This window comes from Bidens hawaiensis, unplaced genomic scaffold (genome assembly GCF_021521415.1).
Source record: "Bidens hawaiensis isolate Kalapana, Puna unplaced genomic scaffold, B.hawaiensis_p1.1 tig00059174_1, whole genome shotgun sequence".
NCBI classification, from domain to species: Eukaryota; Viridiplantae; Streptophyta; class Magnoliopsida; order Asterales; family Asteraceae; genus Bidens; species Bidens hawaiensis.
In genome coordinates, this window is record NW_027500669.1 from 2014 (window position 1) to 29849 (window position 27836).

General features: G+C 37.7%; 2 protein-coding genes across 3 annotated transcripts; one reads left to right on the forward strand and one right to left on the reverse strand.

The window, feature by feature from the left end:
* The first annotated feature begins 10911 nt into the window (after positions 1 to 10911).
* Positions 10912 to 17243, forward strand: LOC143602568 (putative pre-mRNA-splicing factor ATP-dependent RNA helicase DEAH2). 2 transcript variants are annotated; one of them, XM_077079630.1, is made up of 8 exons: positions 11065 to 11170; positions 12039 to 12058; positions 12806 to 13008; positions 13603 to 14687; positions 15038 to 15163; positions 16480 to 16718; positions 16803 to 16921; positions 17010 to 17243. In XM_077079630.1, exons 3-8 carry the CDS (start codon positions 12866 to 12868, stop codon positions 17134 to 17136), a joined length of 1839 nt encoding a protein of 612 aa, XP_076935745.1. In that variant the 5' UTR covers positions 11065 to 11170; positions 12039 to 12058; positions 12806 to 12865; the 3' UTR covers positions 17137 to 17243. The 2 variants fall into 2 exon arrangements, with proteins under 2 accessions (XP_076935744.1, XP_076935745.1); XM_077079629.1 differs by lacking the exon at positions 12039 to 12058 and having other exon boundaries at positions 10912 to 11190.
* Positions 17244 to 22009: 4766 nt separating this feature from the next.
* LOC143602567 (DUF724 domain-containing protein 7-like) lies at positions 22010 to 27043 on the reverse strand. The gene is made up of 8 exons (XM_077079628.1): positions 26996 to 27043; positions 26239 to 26577; positions 25380 to 25488; positions 24532 to 24764; positions 24200 to 24287; positions 23955 to 24116; positions 23060 to 23185; positions 22010 to 22632 (listed from the first exon to the last, which is right to left on the reverse strand). The coding sequence occupies exons 1-8, from the start codon at positions 27041 to 27043 to the stop codon at positions 22010 to 22012; spliced, it is 1728 nt and encodes a 575-aa protein (XP_076935743.1).
* Positions 27044 to 27836: the final 793 nt, after the last annotated feature.

Consider the following 27836-nt stretch of genomic DNA (forward strand, 5'->3'; position numbering starts at 1 on the left):
GCGATGATGGTGGCGCGGGGGATGTTGCCCCTGCCAGCGGCTCTGGCGCGGCGAAAGAATCTGCTCCTGACACCGTTGTGATCGAAGACTCCAATGAGGAGGAAGAACTTGACTATGGTCAGTTCGGGGATGAGGAGCAGACCGCGCCAGATGCTGCGGGAGATGATGAGGGTGATGAAGCGGCTGACGTCGATGTGGAGACTTGAGAAGCCCTTCATCAAATTTTGTATATTTATTTTTTATACTTGTAATTTGTAACTCATCATACTTGTAAATTTCGATCCAATGGAATGAAACTTGTTCTCTCCTTTTCATATCTTGCGCATTTCCATTCATCTCCTCATGTTTGGTTGTATAGATATAAGATATGCTTGCACGTTAAAATAAGAACAAGGTTGTATGGAAATTATTCACTTAACCTCTGTTCTATTTTGTTTGTGGTTCTCGCCGTATCTTGCTCATGCTGACATGCGCGCTAACTTTTCGTTATTTTCTTTTTTCGCGCGTCGTTGTCGCGCGGTATGGAAGTATGAGTTTAGCCATTACATGTCAGCTTGTGTTACTCAGATATCCACTATGATTCCGCGAGCGGCCTCGACCTGAGACCTTAACATGATATGGCATGTACTTTGCCTTAGTTGTGTTTAAGGATTTTTATGATCAGGCTGCGCGGGATGTAAGATGGATGTTTGTGAGTGTTTTGAGCTAAGGCTCTTTGTTTTGGGCTAAGGCCCTGACGTTTTTAGAGTTAAGACTCATTAACGTGTTTGAGCTAAGGCTCTTAAGTTTGGGCTAAGGCCCTGACGTTTTAGAGTTAAGACTCGTTAACGCGTTTGAGCTAAGGCTCGCGCATGTATGTTTTACTTCGCTTTATTTTATTTTGAAGTCAATATAGTGTTGTCATATTGTTCCAATTTAATAAAGGAAGTGTGAAACATGTATGCAAAGGTAATAGAACAAATATTGAAAGATATCGCGACAAATATTGAAAGATAGCGCGAATCATCATTCATGATGGCTTAAAAGCCTTGATTACAAATTTGAACTTTTACATGAAGCATTTTCTAAGTTGTGCCGCGTTCCACGAGCGCGGTATCTTTTTTCCATTCAAATCTTTTAAAGCGTACGCGCCTTTCCCCAAATCTTCTGAAATTTGATAAGGTCCCTCCCAATTGGGGGACATTTTTCCTGGGGGTATTGCGCGACTAGCTTCATTGTTTCGAAGGACAAAATCATTTTTCTTGAAGTGGCATTCTTTAACGCGCTGATTATAATATTTTTCCAGCTTTTTCTTGTATCTGGCTTCATTAATGATAGCCACTTCTCTGCGCCCTTCAAGCAAGTTAAGGTCCAATCTTCTTTCGCGCTCGTTATCAGTTTTGCTCATCATGAGTACCCTATGGGATGGGCATCCAATTTCTGCTGGGATCATAGCCTCTGTCCCATAGGTTAGGCTGAACGGGGATTCGCCATTGCTAGTTTTGCTTAATGTCCTGTGCGCCCACAGGACATTAGGTAACTCTTCAACCCAAGAATGGGATTCTCCCTCCAACCTTTTCTTCAGTCCATTTAGCAAACTTTGATTCGCGCGCTCCACTTGACCATTCCCCTGAGGGTGGTAGACGGATGTGAAGATTTGGTTGATGTGCAATTCTCTGAGCCAGCTTGATATCTTCCTGTCAGTGAATTGTTTGCCATTGTCGCTCACAATTTCCATGGGAAGGCCAAAACGGCAAATGATGTGGCTCCAGATAAATTGCTTCATCGCCTCAGCTGTGATTTTTGCTAGTGGCTTGGCCTCAACCCATTTTGTGAAATAGTCTATCGCCACTACCAAAAATTTCACTCTCCCTTGCGCTTGCGGCAGGGGCCCTACAATATCAATGGCCCATTTATGGAAAGGCCATGCGGAGGTGACTGGAATCAAGTTGTTCTTTGGACGCATGGTGTTTGGCGCGTAGCTCTAACATGCCTTGCATTTTTGAATTTCTTTTAGCGCATCCAAGTACATGCCTGGCCAATAGTAGCCTGAACTCATCGCCTTGGCAACCACCATGCGCGGGCCAGCGTGAATTCCACAGATTCCTTCATGAATCTCCCTAATCACATAGGTTGCTTCTTCAGCATCCAGGCACTTCATGAGCGGTCCAAGATAAGAGCGCCGATATAATATACCATCAAGTAATTCATAGTTCTGTGCCTTGTGTCTTATCTTTCTCGCCTGTGCGCGATCGTCCGGTAACTTCCCCTTCATCAGGAATTCTGTTATTGGAGTTATCCAGGATGAAGGGGTTGTATGAATTACAAGGACCGATTGCGTTTGCACTGACGGGCTGCTCATTACCTCCACCCTGACATCTTTGCCAAAGTGATCAAAATTAGTTGATGCCATTTTACTCAACGCGTCAGCGGACTTGTTTTCGCTGCGCGAGATGTGTATGATTCTGAAGAAGTCAAACTGCTCAACGAGCTTTTTTGCCTGCTCTAGATACAGAGGCATTGTGTTCTCCTTGGCGTCATATAGGCCGTTGACCTGAGCAGCTACCAAGTAAGAATCAACATGCGCCTCTAGTCTTTTAACCCCAAACTTGCGCGCGATGCGCAGACCAGCCAGCAGGGCTTCATACTCAGCCTCATTGTTGGTACTCTTGAAGTCCAACCTGATAGCATAAGTATATTCACGATTATCAGGGTCCATCAGTTTGAGGCCTGCGCCGGACCCTTCGCTGTTGGAGGCTCCATCAGTGAATAGCCTCCAAACATCTTCTTCATCATTTGCTCGCGGAGGATCTACCTCGCGCTGAGCTTCTTCAATCTTTCCGTCTGGGATTTCCGTGATGAAATCCGCCAAAACTTGACCCTTTATCGCTGGACGGGGCTTATAAGTGATCGTGTGTTCACCTAATTCCAGCGCCCACTTTGTCAGCCTTCCGGAGAGCGCGGGGCGTCGCAAAACTTGCTGGATGTTGTAACCAGTCAGAACTTCAATAGGATGACCATTGAAGTATCTATGGAGCTTGCGCGACGCGTGTGTTAGTGACAAAACTAACTTTTCCATTATGGAATAGCGCGTCTCAGGGTCTGTGAGCACCCGACTCACATAGTATATCGGCGTTTGTATCCCCTTGCGATCCACCAATAATACTGCGCCGATCGCGCGGTCTCCAGCTGACAGGTACAATGTAAGGGTCTCGCCAGGAAGTGGAGCTGTGAGCGCTGGCAATTTAATGAGACATTCTTTTATCTCAGTGAAAGCTTGCTCAGCCTCAGGCGTCCACTTGAATTGGCTCTTCTTCAAACAGTTCCTCAAGGTGTTAACGAATGGAGTAGATTTGCTGGCGTGGTTCGCTAGGAACCTGTTGATTGACACCAATCTACCATTCAGCTTCTGAACCTCTTTCATGGTGGATGGTGAAGGCATGTCAAGGATGGCTTCCACCTTTTCAGGGTTCACCTTGAAACCATCCTTAGTGACCATTACACCAAGAAATTTCCCCTCTTCTGCGCCGAAAGTACATTTGCTCGGGTTGAGCTTCATGTTAACCTCCGTTAGGCGCTGAAGGGTTTCCTCGATGTCTTTGAGCATTTGTCTCTCCTCCCTGCTCTTGATCACCAAATCATCGACGTAGACTTCTAGATTTCTTCCGATTTGTTCACTGAAAACCGAATCCATAAGTCTCTGATAGGTTGCGCCCGCATTTTTTAAACCAAAGGGCATTTTTGTGTAACAAAAAACACCCTTGTCGGTTCTGAAGGCCGTCTTGTCTTCATCCTGTGGTGCCATTTGAATCTGGTGATAGCCTTTGTAGGCATCCAGGAAACATTTGAGCTTGAATGGCGCCACGGAGTCCACCTTTGCGTCGATGTTTGGGAGGGGGTAACAATCTTTCGGACATGCTTTGTTGAGGTCCTTGAAGTCAATACACATTCTCCATGACCCGTTGCTTTTCTTTACCATCACAGGATTGGCTACCCATGTCTGGTATCGAATTGGGCGGATGATGTTTGCGCGCAACAGGTCCTCCACTTGCTCATTCATGGCCTTCGCCTTTTCATCCCCCATGATTCTCTTTTTCTGTGCAATTGGCTCCACCGACTTAAACGTGTTAAGAGAATGTTGCGCCAAGTCTCGCGGGACCCCCGTCATATCGGAGTGTTGCCACGCGAAAACCGACGTGTATTTTGTAAGCAACTTTTTCATTCTCAATCTCGTTTCGTCTGAAATGGTAGCGCCAATTGTGACCGTTTGATCTGGGAATTTTGGGTTTAAAATCCACTTCTCTGGCGCATTGTCAGCCATTGTAAGTTTCATTCTCCCTTCCCGCGGCGTGCTTGTCACTGCGCACAAATGATCGCGGTAAACAAATGCTACGCCTGTTGGTGTAGGGATCCCCAATGCGCCGTGCGCTGGCGACGGTACAGCATTAAATTGGGCAATCGTTCCCCTACCCAGGATCATATTGTGGCATGACGTGGTGGGCAAGACCAAGAAGTTGACAACTTCGGCTCGCTTGTGCTCATCATCCCCCATAGTTAGTTCAAACTGAATCTGGCCTAGGGGATGTATGATTTCATTTGAGACACCACAGATTGGTGCGTTCACAATTTCGAGCCGCGCTTGGTCTGCCGGGTCTAACTTTCTGAAACACTGCTCATACATAATGTCAGATTCACTTCCAGTGTCCACCAGGACCTTTGACACTTCGTAATGAGCAATGTGTGTGGTAATGACGAGAGGACTGCTTATTGAAGGGCCTCCCCTGATTCTTGGGAAGATGACTTGCTGCTCGCGCCAATCTCCGTGGATTTGCGCGCTTCTCTTTCTTGACGTCTGCCCTTGTCGTCCCCCCTCAGCCACACAGATTCTTTTGTACTTCTTGCTGGCAGAGGCTCCCTCCGGTTGCTCATCTTCTATTCTTTGGTTTTTGACCAAGTGAGCCAGCCTGCCCGACTTTACATCCTTCTCGATCGCATCCTTTAAATGATGGCATGCGTCGGTGTTGTGGCCCGGGGACCTGTGAAATTCACAATATTTGCCACTGTTTTGCGGTCCCTTGTAGTGTAGTTGTTTGGGGGGCTTGAATTGGACATTCTCAGTACTTAACACCTGTGAAGGTGTTTTAGTAAGGGGCGTCCATATTCTTGGCAAAGGTCTGCTAGGATCTCTGCCGCCCTCCCTCTTGTCACCCTCCCCGCGATTACGAACTTCTTTTTGGGGCTGTGGTGAGGTTGGTTGCGCTTGTTTTTCCGCGGAAGAAAAACTTGTTGGCTACAACCTGGACCATACAGAGTTCTGTTTGGCCCTCTTATCTTTGCTGCGCGGTGATTCTGCCTGATGCGCTCTTTCTCTTGCCCTATCTTGAGCAATCTGTTTCTCATTTCTCGCGAAAACTCGCGATGCCTCCATTAACTTGGCCCACGTGGTGGGCATACCATCTTTGCTTACAAGAGCCCGGCGGAGTTGGTCACTGCGCGCGCCTTGTATAAAGGCCACGCGCAGGAGCTGCTCAGTTATGCCCCCGATTGCCAGGGATTCCTGATTGAAACGAGTGATGTAATCTTCAATCGTTTCATCATTCCTGCGTATGCAGTGCATGATGTCATCAGGATCGCGCGTGTGCCTGCGCTGCTGTACGAAGTGGGCTTGGAACTTTTCTAATAGTTCCTCGAACCCATCAATTTGCCCTGTCGGCAAGCTCTCGAACCATACCCGCGCTGCGCCCGTGAGGCAGCGAGCAAACATATGACACCATGTTGGCATCGTCCAGCTCTCTAGGTTTCCCGTGTTATAGAAACCTTGCAAAAAGTCATCTGGATCTGTTGTGCCATCATATTTGCCCAGACCACTTGGCATCTTTGTCTTGTGCTGGATGGGAGCCTGCGCGATGCGCGCAGTAAACTTTGAGTGTTTTACCAGGATGGCTGGTCTATAGGGCGTGGTTACGTCCACTTGCCCTCTGATCGGTGGGCTGTACGGCATGTGCAGATCCAGATCTGCTCTGGCTCCAGGCGCCATGTTCGCAGGCGCGCGAAGCTGTGAGCCTCCTGCATGAGTATCCCGTGTCTTCCTCATGCTATGCACTTCTTCATCACTGAACTCAGTGTGTGCAGTGTGAACAGAATGTCCCTCTTCCGGCGCGCGCGGCCTCTTTGTAGTCTGCTTATCAAAAGCTTGCCTTTGTGCTTGGTCGGCTAGCTTCTTCTGCTTGACCATGTCGTTGTACTTTTCAATCAGACGCCGCTGCTCGTTTATGAGCCATTCATTCGGATCATTTGCTTCATCTTCTGGACCCATTGGTCCTTTCAGCTTCGCGCCGGCCATATTTTGTAACGTGTGATCGTCTGGAGGAGTTTCAGTCTGGCCGTGAGGGGTTGTGACGAAGGGACGGTTGCTGGTGGTACGCGTAGAATCACGCGGGACCCTCAGAACCTGCTGTCCGTCGTTAACACCCTCACGTTCAATATCCTCCAGAGCTTGATCAACGTTACGAACTCCAGAAACCATGGTGATTGATTTTTTTTTTTGTAGATCTGGATGAGATCTGATTGCCGTTTGTAACAGTGGATGGCGCCAATGAAGAAACGTGGATCTACTCACTGGTAGCAGATCTACTTTCCTCGGGTATGATTAAACTGTTTCACCGATGGTTCCTTTGAATCCGTGTTCTTCCACCTACAAAATGAACAGCGCCGTTACTTACCCCTCAGAAAGGGACAGAGGGGTCCTCTTTGGGGTAACCCTCCGGCGTGAGAATCAGTATCTTTGTGGAGAAGATAATAAAGTGTGAGTCAGTGAAATCTCAAGAGTATTGCTGAATCGCTGAATACTCTTGATTATGTGACTGTGTGTTTTCTGTAACTGACTGTGAGTGAATACAATTCAATATGATTGAATGTGATATCACTGCTTCTAACTGTCAATGATTGAGTGTGAATGAATGTGTCATCAAAGTGGAGTTGATGCTGTATTTATAGTGCTAGGGTTTCCACTGGCTGGGCTCAGCCTCGTTGGCCTCCTCCAATCGCACTGCGCCACGTGTCCTCTGGGACACCTGGCGCTTTCTCGTTGGTTGTAATCATGTGGTAGCACATGTGTCATGCTGAGTTGTCGACCTTTCATTTGGCAGCTGTCAACATCAGCATATTCTTACTCCTTAAAAAGATGCCTTCTAGAAGAGTGTCTGACGTGCACAATCAAGGTTGCCCTGATCCTGATTTGGATAAGGACGAGGTTGATTATGTGTACGTGTGATATGCGCCCATCCTGAGAATGCGCGAAGTCTTCTTTTTATTCTCACGCGCAGATATTTCATGCGCAGGTGTGATATGCACGAGCGTGTGATATGCGCCGCGCGCTGGTGCGCCACGCGCATATGTGACGCGCGAGCATATGTGATGTGCAAGAGCATGCGATATGCGCCGCGCGCATATGTGATGCGCGAGCATATGATGCCTGAGCATGTTTTGTATGCGCGATGCGCCTGGGTTTTGGCTTTGTGCCTTCATAATGTCTTTATCTTGTGGGTTGACCCGCCTTGGTTGGTGTTGAGGCGGGTACATACCTCTTCAAGGACCTTTGTTTAGCTTAGCACACATGATTTCACGAATGGTCCAACATGTGCACACGCCGTGGCCGCTCCATCTTTTTATCAGGTAAGCTTAATTATTTTTTGGGAATGAGGATGAAAGCAGATTCAGTTTGTTTAAAAAGATGATGAAGTTGTAAACGTAAAAAAGTATTTTTTTTAAGGCAATAAAGAAAGTATTTATTACCATTTTGGGGTCGGGAATGCAGCATCTTTGTACTGATTATATCTTAAGTTACAAAAAACACAATAAATCACATTTAACCTTCTTTTCAAGTCTCCTACAAAGTCTTTAACATGAATCATCTCGGTTACTCAGGTTTAACCCCGATTTGAATGTTTAGACCGATGACCCGATCCGAAACCGAAAATTATGAATTTTGAGGACCGAAATACAACAAGGAACTGTAGGGTCAGTTCGGGTTCGAGTATTTTAGGGTCGGTTTCTTTGGATTTTTCGGTCCGGGCCTAAATATGCTCACCCCTAGACTCACCGAGACAAAAATATCCTGCACGTAACCATTTGCCGTGTTATGCAAGTGCGTAACCACCGACTTGTTTATGTTTAAAGTGTTTGATATATTTTTATATTTTTTAATGGTGTTTAATAAGTATATTATTATTATTATTATTATTATTATTATCTATTCTAATAAAAGAATACATATTCTTGCCACTTGTCAATCTCTTAGGCATTTTCACTTTTTTTTCAACCATTTTCAATATATGCTTCTTATCTTTTAAGTCATTTCAATTTCAATATATGAATTCAATATTTTTATTAAATGTAAATCATAACCGATTCATTTATTAACATTAATGGTAAAATAAAAAAAATTAGGAAACATAAAAATTGAAGTTGCAGGCCAGTTAAAATAAAATTTTAAAGTCACAGGTAATTAAAAATTAAAGAAAATAAAGGTACATAATTGTCGAAGAATTTGGATTTGTATGGTAAACTACAAAATGTTTTGAATTGTGATTCGAGCAACAATGCATAGTTTTTTATATAAGAATGATTTCAAATTTGGATTTAAAGTTTTCTCATATGCTTTAGGAAAATATGTATGTTCTTAATTTTCTTCAAATATTTTGTATAAATATTGCAAACATGAATAATACCTATTATATATATTTTGAACATTATCATTATAACCCATATGTATAACTGTTTACTCTATGAACTATTTTTTATTTATTTATATGACTTTTTGTGTAGTATAAAGAGGTTAAGCAATAATAAAATCAATATTTAGTTTTCATATTTTCTTTCATAACTCAGACTAAAATGCTTCAAAAATATATATTTTGTGGATTGATTTATACTTTTTATTATACATTCAATTTAATATGCCTTATAAGAGCATTCCCAACATATCCCCCTTCATCATCTCTATAATTTCATTAAAAAACACTACATTTCTATCTACTGTTTAATTAAATAATATTTTTTATACTTTTCATTACATTTTTCTCTCTCCATCCTATAATTTATAAAAAATCACTATCTTTTCTTCAAATTTACAAAAAATCATTATCTTTTCTCTCTCCATCCTATAATTACACTCACAACCACTCAAAACCCCACTCTATAATTTACAAACTCCACTCACAAAAAATTTAGGGGATGTGATGGGAATGCTCTAAGACAAATTACTTAATTAAAATCATTCAAAATGTTAAACAAAAAAATCTGTTTCAATCCCATTCCACTTTTTTCGCTTTCCAAAAATCATTTAGGATATTGAAACCTAAAATATCATTTGTCATAAATTATTTACATAATTTCAATATTATATTAACTTATTAATTTTATTTTGTATTCAAATACAACGAACAAGGGCTATGTTAGTTTACATGTTGGTTATTACATTATTAAAGTGTTTATTATGGTTTATATTCAAAATAATAAAGCTATAGACAAAACTTTAAAAAAATTACATTTATAACATTTTATTATTAAAATATGTTATAAAAATTCATTAAGATTCTATAAAAATTCATTAAGATTCGTATCTTAATTATAATTCAACTTAATAGAAATATTTATTATTTTTATTTTAATTTTAATTTTTGTTATTTGTAACTTAATCTTGCTCCTCATTACATTTCAATGATATTCTATTTTCACATTTTTTTTATATAAAAAATAGTTAATCAGGTTAAAAGTCCTTTACCATGCTCCCATAAAACCCGAAATCTTTGCTTCTTCTTTTTTTCTATAAGTTGTTAATATATATATATATATATATATATCGGTTAATTAAATATTCAAACAACTTCCTATGATATTAACTAATAACACGGGATTAGTATTCAACATTTAAACATTCCTACTTTAATACTTTCAACTATTATAAATAAGAATTACTACATTCACTTTATGCAACTTTAAATATTCTAATATTTTGTTGACTCAGGTTAATCACTGTTATTTGAACATGTCTTTAAAGTTAGTATGTCTTTGTCATTTTCCTGACTATAACATTCATACGAAATGAAATAAATCATTTTGTTATATTTTAATTTTTGGATTTATATGTGTTGCTTGATTATGCAATTGTTAATTGTAAAATATAAAATCAATTAAAAATTTGTCATACACAGAATATCGATGACAACAAATTTATCATTATCAATCAATTTCAAATTCTAAAGGGTGATTATATCATCAAAGTTCAGGTAATCTGGTTTTTGGGATAATCATGTTTCTTGGATAAACATGAGCAAATGATCTCAAATGACATCATATTAATTGATTAAAATATATGATATTTTATGTGTATGAATATGTTTTTGTTAGTTTCATGAATACGTTATCATTTATCTAAGGTTAGTATGTAAGTACTTGAAGACCTTACTTCTCATACGGAAGAGTTATAAACATAACTTAATGTTACATTATCAAGAGTTACTAACAGATGTGGATTAAAGATTTTAATTTTTGATAAACAATGTATGCTGATTAATACAATCACAAATGTAGTGTATCAATACAAACAAATAGTAATTTTATTATAACATATTTGAGTAATCTTATTTATATAATTTTAATATAAATTGTAATTGTATTAACAATATATGATTATTTTGTTTTTGATGATTGTATTTTACCTGAGAATTAAAGTTTAAATTTTCATCGATTACCCACCTGTGTAATACTCTAGCCTCAAACTAGTATACTAATATATAATAACCTTATTATGACATCATCCATTCTCCTTCTTTCCCCCAATCTCAAAATTAGGGTTTCTGACGGAGGCTATAATACACAAATTAGCTACCAAATCGCCGTAATAACCACCAAACCTTCCAGATTCAAGCCATGACAACCGAACGCAAACGCAAGGTGAGTCTTTTCGACGTCGTGGACGAGTCCGCGGCGGCCAAATTCAACAAGGCCAACGGCTTAGCCGCCGTCCACGGCGGCGTGTCGACGGTGAACAAGTGGACCGGGCGGGCGTACTCGAGCCGGTATTACGAGATACTGGAGAAGAGGAAGACGTTGCCGGTGTGGCATCAGAAGGAGGAATTTTTAACGGCGCTTAAGGAGAACCAAACCCTAATTTTGGTTGGTGAGACCGGTAGCGGTAAAACGACTCAGGTAGTTATTTTATTAATCTAATTTGTGTATGAATGAAATTATGAATTAGTTTAGTTGTTGTATTATTTAAAGTTATTAACAAAATAACATGAACAAGGCCTTGTTCGGTTCGGTTATAGCCCTGCGTATGCATCTCACACATAGTAAATATCCGTAGGCTACGAGCTAATAATATACACATTCACCAGCTACATATATATATATACCACACACACGCACACACATATATATATACATATATATATATACACACATTTATAGCTGGTGAATGTGCATATTTGTAACTAGTAGTCTACGAATATTTACCTCGTGCGAGATACATATACAAGGCTAGAACCGAACGGAACACGGCATTGCTCATGTTTGCTTGTTAAGTTGGGCAAGCAAATGGTTAACGGTTCATGAACACCTAAACGAATGAAATTTCTTGTTCGCGTTTGTTTATTAAGGAAGTGAACTCAAATGCTAATTTTTTTTTAAAAAAAAATTGTAGCTTGTAATCTACGTATGGTTACCTCGTATGAGATGCATATATAGGGCTAGAACTGAACCGAACAAGGCATTGTTCATGTTCGTTTGTTAAGTTGGACAAGAGAATGGTTAACGGTAACTGAATGAAGTTTCTTTTTCGTGTTTGTTCATCAAGGAAGTGAACTCACACTAATTTTTTTTTTAAAAAAAATTGTAGCTTGCAATCTTATGGTTACGTTGTATGAGATACATGTATAGGGCTATAACCGAATAAGGCCTTGTTCATGTTTGTATGCTAGTTTACATATAAATAAATGGTTTATGAACACCAAACCGAATGAAGTTTCGTGGTCGTGTTCGTTCATTAAGGAAATTAGATAATGGTAAAACAACTCAGGTAGTTATTTGTTTGTAGTTTGAATCTAATTTGTGTATGAATTAATTTAGTTGTTGTAATATTATGGACTTAGGGTTTGGTTAAAATGTTCAGCGAGAAGTTCGTTTATGTTTTATGTTTGTTAGTTTAATAAATGAATGGACATGAACAAGGTGTTTTGTTCTATTAACTAAATGAACGAACACAAACAGAGGCATTTGTTAAGTTGTGTTTGTGTAGGTTTAATTAATACATTCGTTTATGTTCGTTAATGTTTGTTTGTTGATGTTTGCTTATTAAAGGCTTTTAATATGTTTTAATGACTTTTCATCATATAGTATCATTTTGAATCAAGCAAAATTTTTTAGTTATTAAACAAAAATGTACATGAATATTATGTGATTAATTTATATGTGAAGTAAACATATGATTCATATGAATATTAATGCTAAAAAAACACCAACAAAAACTTGGTAGCTGGACCGAATCATTGACACTGACCACTCTCAATGAGCCAAATCGTATAAAACATTGCGTTTTTGCTTGCGAACCATTAATGAACAAGTTTTTTTTTAATTAATGAACACAAGCAAGAAGTTTGGTTCGGTTAGGTGTTTGTGAACCTTTTGTTTGATTAAAGCTTAACAGACGAACATGAACAAGGCTTTGTTGGTTCGGTTCGCTTCGTATACAGCTCTGTTATGTTGTTTGATTTTGCTTTTAGTTTGTTGAGCTCTAATTTGAGTTTTTTAAATTGCTACAAAACAGATTCCGCAATTTGTGTTGGATGCTGTGGAATTAGAGAGTGCAGATAAACGCAAGAAGTTCATGGTGGGTTGCACTCAACCCCGTAGGGTGGCTGCAATGTCTGTTTCTAGGAGAGTTGCGGAGGAAATGGATGTCACTATTGGAGAAGAAGTGGGTTACAGCATCCGTTTTGAAGATTGTAGCAGTGCAAAAACCGTCTTGAAGTAAGTTTTATAAAAACTCGTACAAATTAAGTGTTTTGCATATCTTAATTTTATTTACAGTTTTCAGTTTGACATAATGTGTTGGTTTCTGTATTATGTTTAATCTCTAATGAGCCAAATGTTAAAATATAGAAAAGAGTAGCTTAAAGGAAATAGATGAAAGTTAGATATTTGTTGAGAGTATATCATCCTAGTCATATTATTAAAAAGTTAAATTATTTACAATTAAAGTTTTGTAGAATGATTAGAAAATTAAATGTTCTTACCTTTAATCGTTCTGTCATTATATGCTAGAAGAAATGTTTTCTGTTTCATTGGTATTTATAATTTTATATATATATATGTTAGCTTCTATGGATAAATGGTGATGTGGCACACTATAAAAGGTTGCTACTTTGGTTAAATAATTGGATGCTTGTTGAACGCTATTGAAAAAAAAAACAATTTTCTTATATACAATGACAAACAAGGGCAAAATTTGATACTTTTTTGGTGTTGTAAATCTATATCTGATACATTTTGTTACACAAATAATAATTTTTTAGACAAATTGTGTTTTTTTATTTAACTGACATGTTTTTTTTGGTTCAATAGGTACTTGACAGATGGTATGCTATTAAGAGAAGCCATGACCGACCCGCTTCTAGAAAGGTACAAAGTGATCATTCTTGATGAAGCCCACGAGAGAACTTTAGCTACCGATGTTTTGTTCGGGCTTTTAAAAGAAGTTTTAAAAAACCGAGCCGATCTTAAATTAGTTGTCATGAGTGCTACACTGGAAGCCGAAAAGTTTCAGGGCTATTTCTTTGGTGCACCATTAATGAAAGTTCCAGGCCGACTCCACCCAGTGGAAATATTTTACACCCAAGACCCCGAGCGTGACTATCTTGAGGCAGCAATCCGAACTGTTGTTCAAATCCACATGTGTGAGCCACCTGGCGATATTCTCGTTTTTCTCACTGGAGAAGAAGAAATTGAAGACGCCGTTCGAAAAATAAATAAAGAAGTCGGTAATCTTGGAGACTCGGTGGGTCCCGTGAAAGTGGTGCCTCTTTATTCGACACTCCCACCTGCTATGCAACAGAAGATATTCGAGCCTGCACCAGCTCCTTTAACCGAAGGCGGGCCTGCTGGGAGAAAGATTGTGATTTCAACAAACATTGCTGAAACATCTTTAACCATAGACGGTATTGTTTATGTTATCGATCCTGGTTTCGCGAAACAAAAAGTTTATAATCCACGGGTTCGGGTCGAATCTCTGTTGGTTTCTCCAATATCAAAGGCGAGTGCTCACCAAAGATCAGGTCGTGCTGGAAGAACACAGCCCGGTAAATGTTTTAGGTTGTACACAGAAAAAAGTTTTAATAACGATCTTCAGCCACAAACGTACCCGGAGATTCTTCGGTCTAATTTGGCGAATACGGTTCTTACTTTGAAGAAACTTGGTATTGATGATCTTGTTCATTTCGATTTTATGGACCCACCAGCTCCTGAAACGTTAATGCGGGCCCTAGAGGTTTTGAATTATTTGGGTGCGTTGGATGATGAAGGAAATTTGACTAAATTGGGTGAAATAATGAGTGAGTTTCCGTTAGATCCTCAAATGGGGAAGATGCTTGTTGTTAGCCCTGAATTTAACTGTTCAAATGAGATTCTTTCTATATCGGCTATGCTGTCAGGTACAAATTACATTTTTGCCCTTCATTGTTTTTTATTTGTTAGTTAATTTTTAATACTTAATCATGCATTCGCTTGAAAACAGTAATTTTTTTTAATAATTGGATAATCAAACAAAAAAGTAAAATTTTTTGGTCAAAAGTTAAAAAACACAACAGACACTGTCTTAGGTAGACATCAGCAACTGTTTCGCTTGGTTCCATGTCAGCATGTCATGGAATTTGTAAGAAAGCAAGTGCTGATGCAGATAGTTGCAATTTCTCAGTACTCTCTCTCATGAAGCTAATGGTGTGGTATTGAATCTGCTGACTCATCGTGGGCCTCCTCTGTGATAACCCAATTTTTTTATTAGTACCCAATTGCTTCGTTCGGCCCAGAGAAGCTCAGAAGGCTGCTGATGAGGCGAAAGCCCGATTTGGACACATCGATGGAGACCATCTCACGCTCTTGAACGTCTACCACGCCTACAAACAAAACAGTAAGTAGTTATTTCTTGTTTTCTTATGAGTGCCTCAAAGTAGTAAGTAAACGAACTGGACGGACACAAATGGAGTATGTTTGTGTTTGTTTAATTTAACCGAACAAATGATGGACATGAACGGTTAAACACACGGGGTATTGTTCGTGTTCGCTTGTTAAGAATATGAATCTGCTCGTGTTAATGCTCGCTTATGTTCGGTCGTTGGTAGTATAAACGAACGGTTCGTTTACATAAACGAACGGTTCGTTTACATAAACGAATGGACATGACTAAACATAGATGAACAAAAACACCTGAGCAAACAGTAACACTAATTAGAAGTAAACGTGAACATTAATTTGTTACTAAAAAATTAATATAACTGGACTAAACTGTAGTGGGTTATATTTTAATTTCATAATTCATACACTTGAGTAGATTGTATTGGAGCTAAAAGGTTTAATTGAATATATATAAACAAATGTAAAATAATGATCATGAATGCAAACGAACGGACATACTTGAACACAAATGGACAAAAGGTTTTGTTCATGTTCGTTTTTTTTAAATAAGCAAACATTAACAAACTTCTGGTCAAACTGTTCACGAACATAGTTACATAATTTGCTGGCCATGCCGTGAGTTTCGTTTTGGTTCATGGTGCATCGAATTGGAATTTGCTTCCGTTCCAATCACCACCGAATTCGTGTACCCATATCACTGGTTCGTCGATCCAGTCTAACGAATTTGGTGTTCGAATTGAACAAAATCGGTGTTCCAATCTAATGAGTTCAGTGTTCCAATTGAACGAATTGGGTGAAGATGGTTCAGTTTCTGCCAGAAAGAGGAAGAATAAGACATTGACGAGGAAGACGGAAGAAGAGAGTGACGGTTGTTATTTTAGGGTTTAATCACTAGTTTACATTTAAACTTATATATTTATACATAAAAACTGTTAAATTAACATTATATATATACATTATAAAAAGCTAGTTTTTTTTATTTGGGGTACATCGAACCGAACTACATAGTACACCGTACCGGTTCGTACTGAAATTAGCTTACACCCTTCCATGCCGAATATGTTACCTTAGCAAATTGCTTACCCGAATCGCGCACCCGTACCGGAGCGAACCGCGAATTAGGTGTCTATGTTCACGAACAGTTTATTGAACTTTCTGTTCGTTTACAAGGCCTACTCTGGAAAAAATGTTTTTGTTGGATGACAAGTCTTGGTTTTGATAGAAGTCGATAGTATTTCAGATCACATTCTTTTATTTAGAGCTACTAAAATAACTCAATTTGATTTAATGTTTTGTTATTATTGGTTTCAGATGAAGATCAAGCATGGTGTTACGAGAACTTTGTGAATCATCGGGCACTCAAATCAGCAGATAACGTGAGGCAACAGCTTGCCCGTATTATGGCCCGGTTCAACCTCAAGTTATGCAGCACGGATTTCAACAGCCATGACTATTACATCAACATCAGAAAAGCTATGTTATCAGGCTATTTTATGCAGGTGGCCCATTTGGAGCGTACGGGTCATTATTTGACCGTCAAAGACAATCAGGTTCGTTATTTTTTATCCTTAACTTCCTTATATGTTCTCAAAATATACATGGAGATTAAAGCTTAAAATTTCTCTTATTTTCAGGTGGTTCATTTGCACCCGTCGAATTGTTTAGACCACAAGCCCGAATGGGTTATATACAATGAATACGTGTTAACAAGCAGGAATTTCATTCGCACTGTAACAGATGTCCGTGGTGAATGGTTAGTTTTACGTAAACCTATTTTGAGTTAGCTAACTTTTATTTATGATATCATTGTACTAAAATAATAATATTTGCTGGTATATCAGGATTGTTGATATCGCGCCACACTACTATGATCTTGAAAACTTCCCGAATTGTGAAGCAAAACGCGTTCTCGAGAAGCTTTACCAGAAACGGGAAAAGGATAAAAAGGAGAGCAAAAACAGAAGATAGAAACGACGAACCTTTACGTTTTCATCCACAAAACTGTTCTGAATTAAGTTACTATGTATCTTTATCGAGTTTAGCAACTGATGTTCTGTTCTGTTTGGAACCTTAAATCAGTTCCATGTTTTTGTTTTGTCAACACACATTGTGATTTGTTTCCGCTTGTTATGCTGGTAGATGCTGCGCGGTTTCTTATTCTTTACATGTTTTAATTGTTGTAAACGCGTTGACCTGTTTATGATCTGAAGCCTTTTGACTTGTAAGAAAATTTTATCTTTTAGTGAGAACAGCTACTAAACTCGTTAGCATTGAACCATTAATTGATCCAACCGAACGCGCATGGCTTTCACGTTAAGCAGTTCCCAAACTTCTTCGGTCTTGTAAACCGCCACCTTAGATAGTCCGGGTACTTCTCATGTTCCTTTAGCTGGTTGTTTTACCTCTTAACCTGGATTTAGAACAAAAACATTAGCCAAAGTGTCAAACATGTGAACAATAAAAAGCTTACAAACAGTTGGTATATCATAATATCACTCCTTTCATTAGATACCCTTAATAACTCCTCCAACCCAGTGTTGTAGAAATTGCTAGACGCTAGTCGGGCGGTGGGTAGGGACTAGTGATTAATCGGGATTAGGAGACTTTTGAGATTATTGCATCACTCATGGATAAGCTTGTAAGACTACCATATCCATCGAATATCACAGCTATCAAGATATAGGTCTGTTAGGTGATGCAACGAGAAAAGAGGTAAGGGTAGTTTACAGGGCAAAATGTTAGTTTCTTGACGGGATGGTTCCTCGACAAATGAAGTATTATTTGATCAATTTCAAAACATGTGCCACTTACACCCACTGTAAGGGTGAACTCATGTATTGGTTTAAGCACAGCTTATGCATTAAAATGTGTTGGAAAGTGGAGCTGTTCAGGAGCTAAGCTGGGCCACAGCAGGCTCGGGCTGGGCCCGGTTTTAAACCGAGTTGACTAGGCTTGGTTTTGAAATTGAGCTGAAAATTTGAGTCTAAGTTCGGCTCGTTTTTAAACTGTGTTGACTCTGCTCGGCTTAGTTTTAAAATAAAGTTAAATAAATTACAAATTGACAACCAAATACAAAATGAGTTCATAACGAGTTCATCCGAATTCAAAATACGTTCTTTTAACAACCTGCCTATATTAGGAGTTGGGATTTGAGCGGGATTTCGGAATTAGGAGGAATATATCCCTGTTTTTTAAAACAATTTTAAAGATGTTATATGTATATGAAAATAAAATATATTAAAAGTAAAATCGGTCCGAGCTAACGGGCAAGCCAAACCGAGCCATATCGAGCGAGCTTTTTCTTAGCTTAATCAAAAAGTGCTTCGAGCTGCGAGCATTTTAAACAACCCTAGTGAAAACTAAATATTAAAAACTGATCTAAGTTAAAATTAAAATTCATATTAAAAACTAATCTAAATTAAAATTAAAATTAAAATTGATATTAAAAACTGATCTAAATTTAAATTGATAAACCCAAATTGTATTTTTATTTTAAATTTAAAATATACCATACAAGCCCAAAAGTAAAGCACAAGATTTATAACCCCATCCATTTACCATTTTACCTATAAAGCATTAGATTTTACCGCCTGCTCTCTCAGGTTTTTGTGTGTGTGTTTTCTTTTTTACTTTTACACTTCGAAAATTAAAATTACATGTTGAATGTTGATACTTGATTTGATGTTATTGTTTAGTAGTTTGCATTGTTAGTTGATATGAAATATTGTTAGTATGCATGCCACTTGATTTAATTGAATGTTTAGCCTAAAATTAATAATAGGTATATTGGTTTTTATTAATCCCAATTATCATCTTTTTTGTCGTTGTCGATCCCAACTAATGAATTGGCTACTGCAGGTCCCATCTTTTAATGTATTTGTTCTAACAGTTCGCGACTAACAGAATCCTAATGCCGTTACTTGCAGGTCGCCAGGAAAACGCTTTTGGCTGGAAAAGTCATAGTTTTTTGCTGGAAAACTCAATCTAACACCGACACCACCACCATCTAACTCACCACCACTTGAGCACCACCAACCGATTCCGACGATGGTTCTAGGGTTCCGATGACCTTAATAATTGAGGTTTTTACTAGAAAAATGTTCCTAAATGTCTGATCCAAGGTTACAAAGATGTATGGGACGAAAATGTTGAGTTTTCTGGAAAAATATAAGTTTTCCGACAACTTGCAAAACGGCGTTAGGATTCTGTTAGTGGCAGACCGTTGGGAACAAATACGTTAAAAGATGGAACCGTCAACAACCAATTCATTAGTTAGGGCCGGCAGCAACCAAAAGATGATAGTTGGGATTAATAAAAACCCATACACCAAAATAAAATTGAATGTTCATTTGTTGAGATTATAATTGATCATAATGGGACAAGTGTGCTTTGTTAAGTTGAAGCCCAAACAGCCATAATATATTTTCAGAATTTAACCTAAGATGCATTAGCTACTTGTAAAACTACTTATTGATCAATCATATTGATCCATCAAGAGTGAACTCGGTTTATCAATGATTATTACAAGTTAACCGAGATTAGCGCATAATCTTTTGTTGCGCTTTTCAGTAAGATTATTATTAGCATGTTTCATTCCTTCTGTTTTCATGATCAGTAAGTTTCTTTCTGTTAAGTGTGTTTATTTCTACACATGCATTTGGTGATTTTTTGGCTCACAACTTTCCGTCTTTCATATCCTATCGTTCGTCCTTGTGTTATAATGGTAATAAGAAGAACGTAAACCAACGTTACCATCTACATTCTAGCTTGTTAAGTTGTTTAATCTGTTAATCACAGATATTTATCGTCCACGAAAAATGTATTTTTGAGAAATGCTAAATATGTGTTTATGTGGATGCCAAATGTTGATAAAGAAGAAAACGTTACCTACGGGCGTTTGGATGTGTGTTTAAAAACTTATTATTATTGGGTGAAATACATCATTATTGTACTCAGTAAATCCCACCAATAGCAAAATTATGGTATGGTCTGAGGAGGGTAAGAAGTAGACAGCCTTACCTTTTCCCCATAGGAATAGAGAGGCTGCTTCCGATGAGACCCCCCGGCTCGATAGTAGTTTTGCATCAAGCCTTGGACATAAGGCACATAACACTCAACCACCAGGACACTGGCCGATTGGTGCCTCTACCCTTATCTTTCGGCTATCAACGCCACCACATGATGCCTGATTAACCTTCCGCCGCTTTTAACGTTATTTTCACGAGATTAGTAAAATAACGTCAAAATTAGTGCAATTTCACTTTTGTCCATCCGAGGGTTCACACATATATACATTATATGGGCGCACCACAAGCAGGGCAGGGCATAATCTGGCTGCAATACAAAGCATAGATTTTGATGTGTTTCTTTTGTTCAATGTTGTTATAATCACTTTAATGCTTTAATTATTTCAAGAAGTAAAATAAAATGGGGAAAGTTAACGTACAATAAAATTAGCGTGTTAATTGTGCGAATCAAGTAGTGTAATTATGTAATTGCACCGTAGTGTATTGCTTTAATCACACTATGTTGTATATATAATTACATTACTTGATTTGCACAGTTAGTGCGTTAATTTTATTTGTATCTGATCCAAAATCCAAATAAAACAAGGGTAAAATAAGTAACTCATTATTTTTGTTGCTGGTTAGTTAATCTGCAAAATGTGGATCACTTAAAGTAACTATAAACTGATTTAGCCCATCAGATAAATCATTTTCAAAGCGCACGTTCCATACACTTCAACTGTAAATTTGAATGAATATAAGAAATTGGTTTATGTTGGTCTAATCTTGAAGTTGTAAAAATCCTACTGTCCAAGTCAAAGTTTTGTATGCTATCCACCAAGTTTTATTATTACGCCAGGCTCCAATACTCGAGTTCAACGGTTCGATGGAAGCAGACGATGACACTGGTTTTGAACTTGATCAAATAATACTTCATTTGTCGAGGAACCATACGCTCAAGTTACTGTTTGAACTTATGCAGCTTACATATAGTTTTCTAACAATTTCCCTTGATATAATAGGGACTTGTAAACATCTGAACACACATTTTGGCGACTTTTGACCAGCTTAACCTTTTCTATACGTTTAAGTTGTAGCTAATATTTTAGACGACAGACAAAAAACAATGCCGAGTAGAACAGTTAATATTAAATAAACTTTTATGTGCCGTTCAAAAAACTAAAAACAATTTATGTAATAATTCATAATTTTTATAGGTAAGAACACTGCCAAGTACAAACAATCTAACAATAACCAGATATATTCATTATGGGCTATAAATTAAATAGCAAGCCTTTTAAACAAGTTTGTTGTGGTTTAGTTCAGCAGTTTGGTTCGGTTTTAGAAAGAGTCATAACTGAAACCGAACCGTCATTTTTGGTTTAAGGGTAAAAAATAATATTGAAACTTTAGGTCTTAGTTTTGGTTTTTGCTGTTTATTTCAGTTCGGTTATTCAGTTATTTCTCGCCCTTATTTATGCAGGTTCAGCCTGCTTATACACATTATTATTGTCTTATCATGTTGACCCGCTTATGACCCGAGCCAGTTGTTACTCCAAACTCAAACCCAATTAAGATGTAATTATCGTCATAAAACACCCGTTTATGGCCCGACCCACTGTTTACTCCAAACCCGACCCACATTTCGACTTTATGTAAAGCCTTATAAATAGTAAACTTGGTAGTATCACTATAAAGCAATTAGACTTTAATCTGCTTTCAACCCGATTCGACTGATATAAGATACAAACACTATCCAAAATTGCCCTTCATAAGCAAACAGATCAAAATCAATCTAAGAGTACTTAATAGCAGTAAAAAGAACAACTAGAAATTTAAAAAGGAGCGGTTGCTAAATCATCGATCTTGCGATCACATTCGCCTATCGCTCTTTCATGTACATCGACGATCTCTTCCCAAGCCTCGATTTTTAACTCGCTTTTTTCGTTTTCCTTCATGAGCTGCTCACGTTTGGCAATGAGTTCATCAATCTGTCTATCGATCACCGTGATGTCTCTGTTACATTTTTGAATTTTAGCACGTTCACTCCCGATATTATCTTTCGGTTCTTTTACGCCAGTTCTGTGTGTTTCCGCTTCATCCTTCAAAGAAAGCATTTCCTTCAAACGGGATGTTAACAAACCGACATCAAACCCGTGGGTTTCCAGTTCCAAAAGGATCTCCAGTTTCTCTTCGATTTTAGTTTTTGGATCATTTTGGCGTAAACGGCACACGTCCTCGAAAACGGTTGAAAAGTTGACCATTTTATGAATGGCAGTGCGTTCGCGAGCACTTTCGCTAAGGCTGTTAAGAGGACCAAAGTGCGGGTTCTGTGGAAATAAACGGAATGCTTCCGTTGTCTCGATGGATTTCCAAACTGCACTCCTTTTTTCAAACTTCGGGTTTTGATCTTTGTTCGTTGTTACAAACGGTGGAAATTCTGAATGTCGTCCTTTGCCTGAATATGAAGGGAATAACCGTCAAACAGATACCGATAAACTTATAGAAGTTAAAAAAATATATGTTTTCTTTGTAATTATACTTTTAAAACAATTATCAAGTAACAAATCATGTAACGCGTAAACAACCTCGTATTAACAGAATTCAACTTGCATTTTATCATGACTTTTGCAGCCAATCCGAATTTAACTTATTTTACCTGTATCTTTTAGAAAACTGTATCTAACACTAACTTTTAAATTCTTATTGATGGCATGCCATGTCATCAATATTAATATAAATTAACTCTGTTGCTAGAAATGATTAAAAATTGCAAGTTGGTTTCTTCTATTTTTGCTAAAATCATGAAAAAAGTGTACTAATTTGTGCGGTTTGCCTTAAAAAGTCATGGATTTTAACCAAAATTAAAAAAACCAGAAAACTACCAGCGGACACGCGAGAAGCTTGAACCAAGTTATTAATAGGTTGATCATCAAGCTCTGCGTCGAGTGATTTCTCAACAAGATTTTCAGGCTTTCCATTGTCTTCTCGTGCACGTGAACCTTGAAGATCTACAGAAAAAACATACCCAATGAGTAATATGAAAAAATATAGATATTTTTAGTTAATATTTATACTATTATTAATATACTATATATAATTAAGAATTTTGGTGCTGTAAGTGCCCTATTGGGCCACTTGGCGGCACCATATTGGTCTGTGATTTTTTTTTTTTAGTTTGATTATCATAACGAATGTAAAGGAAACTGATCAAACGTCATTTTTTTGTTTTAGTTCCGGTAGCATAACAAACCTCACGGAAACCGAACAAAATCACACAGAGTCACCGTCTCAATGCCCATGATCGACAATGCTCAGGTTTTACCAAAGCACAAGTTTACCAACCGACAACCCCCCCCCCCCCAAATTGGCCATTGGTCCACCTCAATCTATATATATATATATATATTAGGTCCTGTACCGTAACACACGTAATCAAAACCGACTAAATTCATGTCGAGTTACAACCTCAATGCGCAGGACCGACAACAGTTGGGCACCGTCCTGGTTTGCCGACCAAATAAATATCATTTTAAATATTTTGTTTTTTTATACATTAGTTTGACGAATTAATTTTTTGGATTTTAGCGCTCAAATTTTAATAGTGGTGTGTATACCGTAATGAACGTAACGGATACTGACCAAATTCACATCGGCCCACGGTAGTAACGCTCTGGTTTTACCGACACTTAGATTTCAATGCTAGTGATTTGTCAGCTGCCCCGGCGCATTGCGCCGGGTAAAAAAAAACTAGTTATTAATAATAAAGTGATTGTTCACCTCGGTGTGAAGGCCGTGAAGACTCCATGTTCAAACTAATTGTACGTCTTCTTCCTCGTTTTCCTTTCACCAGTTTATTAGATCCTGTCTGTTGCAAAGCCAACTCCAACCCCGATCTATCTGGCGACTTATTTACATTGGGTTCTTCATTTGCATCATTTACTACAAACATAAAAATAAGTTCGGTATTTTAATGCGCAGACATAAATTTCATGCAAATCAGTTAAAAGATATTGAGATTATACAAGTCAAGAGAGTCTTGCGGTTTGCATTCCTTATGAATGTCCTTCCCCACTTGCTTCTTGCTGATGTGTCGCCATCAGTTTTCGTAACCTACATGAGAAATAATGAGATCCATACACCAATTTATGTCCATTAACAAAAATAAACCAAAAACTGGCGATCGCAATTTCGACACATTAACTAGTGTTTTATTTCAAAATAGTCAAATAAAAAAAGGGTAAATTTTTTACATGTGTATATTATTTTAAATTTCACAGTACTGATAACTTTTTGAAACACTGAAAATATCATATAAAAAAGAAATGATTACTTATAAGTTATAAGTTATAACAACCTGATTTACTTGCTTATCGGTTGTCTTAGACACCAATAGAACACCTGATTGAGGTGGCTCGGGTTCACCCACGGTTTGAGGATTTGCAGTAACTAACTGCTTAGATTTCTTGTTTTTGGGGACTGTCATCGCCATACATCTCAAACCCAGAACAACAGGAGCAGAAAGTTCTGGGTTCAGACGCCTTTTCTTAACGGCAGTTGGAGTCGTTGTTAGGGCCAAATCACCTTCAGCTGTGTGATGAAAAATAAACATGTAAAGCACATTTTAAATTCTTCAATAAATCAAATTGTTATTAGTAATTGACTTAGTTTGTTATGAAACAAAATTAGTTCGTTTAAGCTCCACCTCGGCTCACTTTACTAATGGAAGCTCAAGCTCAGTTCTTTACACTTACGAGAGCTCGAGCTCAGCTCCTTGCAAGCTCTATTTCTAAAGCTTGAGCTCGAGCTCGGCTCATAAGTAGTTTTTCAAGCTCAAGATCGGCTCGTTTATTATATGTAATTGATTTATAATAAGTTTTTATATATATTTATAATTAAAATACTTATATCTAAAACTTTATAGATCTTTTTGTTATTTTATCATAACTTTATATATAATAATAACTAATTTAAAACAAGTCAGTGAACAAACTTATTTTTAAGCTCAAGCTCAGACGTGTGCTTGTTTAAGTTCAGCTCCCAGTTGAGCTTTTAGCAAGCTGATCTCACGCAGCTCACGAGCGCTTAACTTGTTTACACCCCTATGAAATAGGTGAATACGAGAATTTGTATGAAAGAGTGAATATATATTATGAAACTTTAATGGTATATTAGATTGAATTAATATTTCAAATAACTACACACCTTTAACTAAAGCTTTCGAGCCTTTAGAACCAGCTGATAATTTCCCTTTCTTTTTTGCAGAAGTATTCACGGGACACTTCAATTCAACACTTTTCGCTCGCTTAGTGGGCTGCACAAGTAAATTAATAAAAAAAACTAATAATTATGCGATTTTACTAATAAACTCCATACATTGCTTACTAGAAAGTCAACTCACCGTTTTCTTTCCACAAACAAGCTTCTTAGATGTATCAACAGTTTGACCAACAGGTGTGCTGACTTCTTTACTCGGACCCCCGTTTGATAGACTCTGATCATGAGAATCAATCCCAGCCTTCAACTTCTTATGAGGCTTTAAAGTCTTATCAATGCTACCAACAGTTTTTGGTTTCGATCTCTTCATGGATCCTTTTACAATTTTAGTGTGGATTTCAATATCACTAGTTGTGTTCGCGATCGGGTCCGTAAGGTTTAGAGAATTAGTATCTCTTAACTCAACATCAGAAAAAGGAACCTGAAAGAAAATTATAAAAAACTTGAGATATCATAAGATACCATCATTCAGTCTCCGAAACCTATATTAGAAGTATTTGTCTCTAGAGTGCATAAACAACAAAACTGACTCAAATGGCAAGCAGATAAAGGGGTGCTTTGTATTTGCTTATTAAACCTGTTTTTCTGCTTATTGTGTTTTCATACAATCATTAGCTGCTTTGAGGGTGTTTGTGAATTTACTTACCGAAGCTGCTTACTTTAATATTTGTGAGTGAAATAAATTATCTATACAAAACTACTCTTTTAAGGAAGCAATAAGCAAATTATAATAAGTAAAACGCAAACACCACATTTTATAGTTAAGAAGTTAATGGCAACTAAATACCTGACAAGTGGGGACCCAATTGTCATCTTTCAATTCCACATGCGATTTTAATTCCTCATGACTAAACTCTTTCACCGTATTTGTATGTTTAAAGTACACAGTGTATCTACTATCAGCAAGTTTTTGGGTAATTACTCCACTCCACCAGCTAAAATCATAAAAAGCGTACACTTTTTCTAACAAACCGAAACTTGTAACCCTAATTTGAGGAACCGAGGGATGAATATGAGGATGATCTATACTAACTCTTTGAACCTCCGGTTCATCATTGATCCCTGAGCAAATGTATTCAACCAAGAAAGTTAATTTTGCTGTTTTCTTATTATTATCCAAAGGGAAACGAAATCAGAACCATTTAATGCTGATCAATTCACTACACCACACTATCTAATAAAAGTTTCAAGATTCTAATGCAGATTACACATTCAAAGCATACAAAAATGAAAATAAGCATACGGATTGACGGCAAGTTAGTAGCATTTTTTCAATCGGGTACATAAACAAGCATAGATCCTCAAAATAACGATTGGGTGTAAACAGTTAAATACTCAACAGTCACCATAGTTTTTACAACAAACTGCAGCACAGAAGGATGCACTTACTGAATAATGTAGAAAGCAGCGCGTACCCCCAAAATACAATTGAGAAAACTAAACCCTAAAAATGATTAGAAACAGCGGCGAGAGTGTGTATAAGAATAGTAGAAGAAAAGGGAGTATATAACTATATAGAGAGTCGAAATGCGTTAAGCTAAAACCAAAAGTGCAGCTCGTTTCTCGGGCTGGGCCCATTTGCCATCAGCCATTTCTGTCAACCGGGACTCCGAAATGGATTTTGTAAAAAGAGTTGTAGGCCACCTGCCTTGATACACGAATCAACAACGTCATTCGGATCAAAATCAAGGCAGAATTGTTAATGACCAGACAGAGGTGACAGTCAACAAAAATAAACAGTGAAGTGTTCTCCTAAACAGTTATCAAAATTATTATAGAAGAATCTGTTGATTTAGTTGCTACACCCCCTAATTGTAATTACAAGGCTAACAACCATTAGATAACTAAATTATTTCCCCTTATGTGTGTGTTTAAACTTTAAATACACCGTGTATCTGCGATCAGCAAGTTTCTTTGTAACTACTCTACTCCACCAGCCAAAACTATAGCCATCCACTTTTTCAAACAACTTAATTTGAGGAACCAAGGAACGAATGTAAAGATGATTAAATATGAACACTATAAAAGTCTGATTCATCATTGATCCATGAGCAATGGTATTCAACACTGAAAATGAACCTTGTTGTTTTCTTATGTTTACTCCGAGTGATACAACTACCATTTAATGCAGATCAATCCACTACACAAAACTATCTAACAAAAATTTCAAGATTCTAATGCAGACATCGCATTCAAAGCAACAAAAACAAAAAGGAGCATACAAAATTAATGCAAATTATTAGCATATCAAGTACTTTGAATCACATACATAAACAAGCATAAATCCTCACAAAAATGATTTGGCATAATCTTGCATAGGGCTGTAAACGAGCCTAACGTTCGGCAAATTGTTCGACGGGAAGTTCATTTATATTCGTTCGTTTC

Coding starts and splice junctions, on each gene's coding strand:
- LOC143602568 (XM_077079629.1), top strand. CDS start 10,912: ATGACAACCGAACGCAAACGCAAGGTGAGTCTTTTCGACGTCGTGGAC. Junction 14,688..15,037: donor TATATCGGCTATGCTGTCAG/GTACAAATTACA, acceptor TTTTTTTATTAG/TACCCAATTGCTTCGTTCGG. Junction 15,164..16,479: donor CCACGCCTACAAACAAAACA/GTAAGTAGTTAT, acceptor TATTGGTTTCAG/ATGAAGATCAAGCATGGTGT.
- LOC143602567 (XM_077079628.1), bottom strand. CDS start 27,043: ATGGCTGATGGCAAATGGGCCCAGCCCGAGAAACGAGCTGCACTTTTG. Junction 24,288..24,531: donor CCGATAAGCAAGTAAATCAG/GTTGTTATAACT, acceptor TTTCTCATGTAG/GTTACGAAAACTGATGGCGA. Junction 23,186..23,954: donor TTCACGGCCTTCACACCGAG/GTGAACAATCAC, acceptor TTTTTTCTGTAG/ATCTTCAAGGTTCACGTGCA.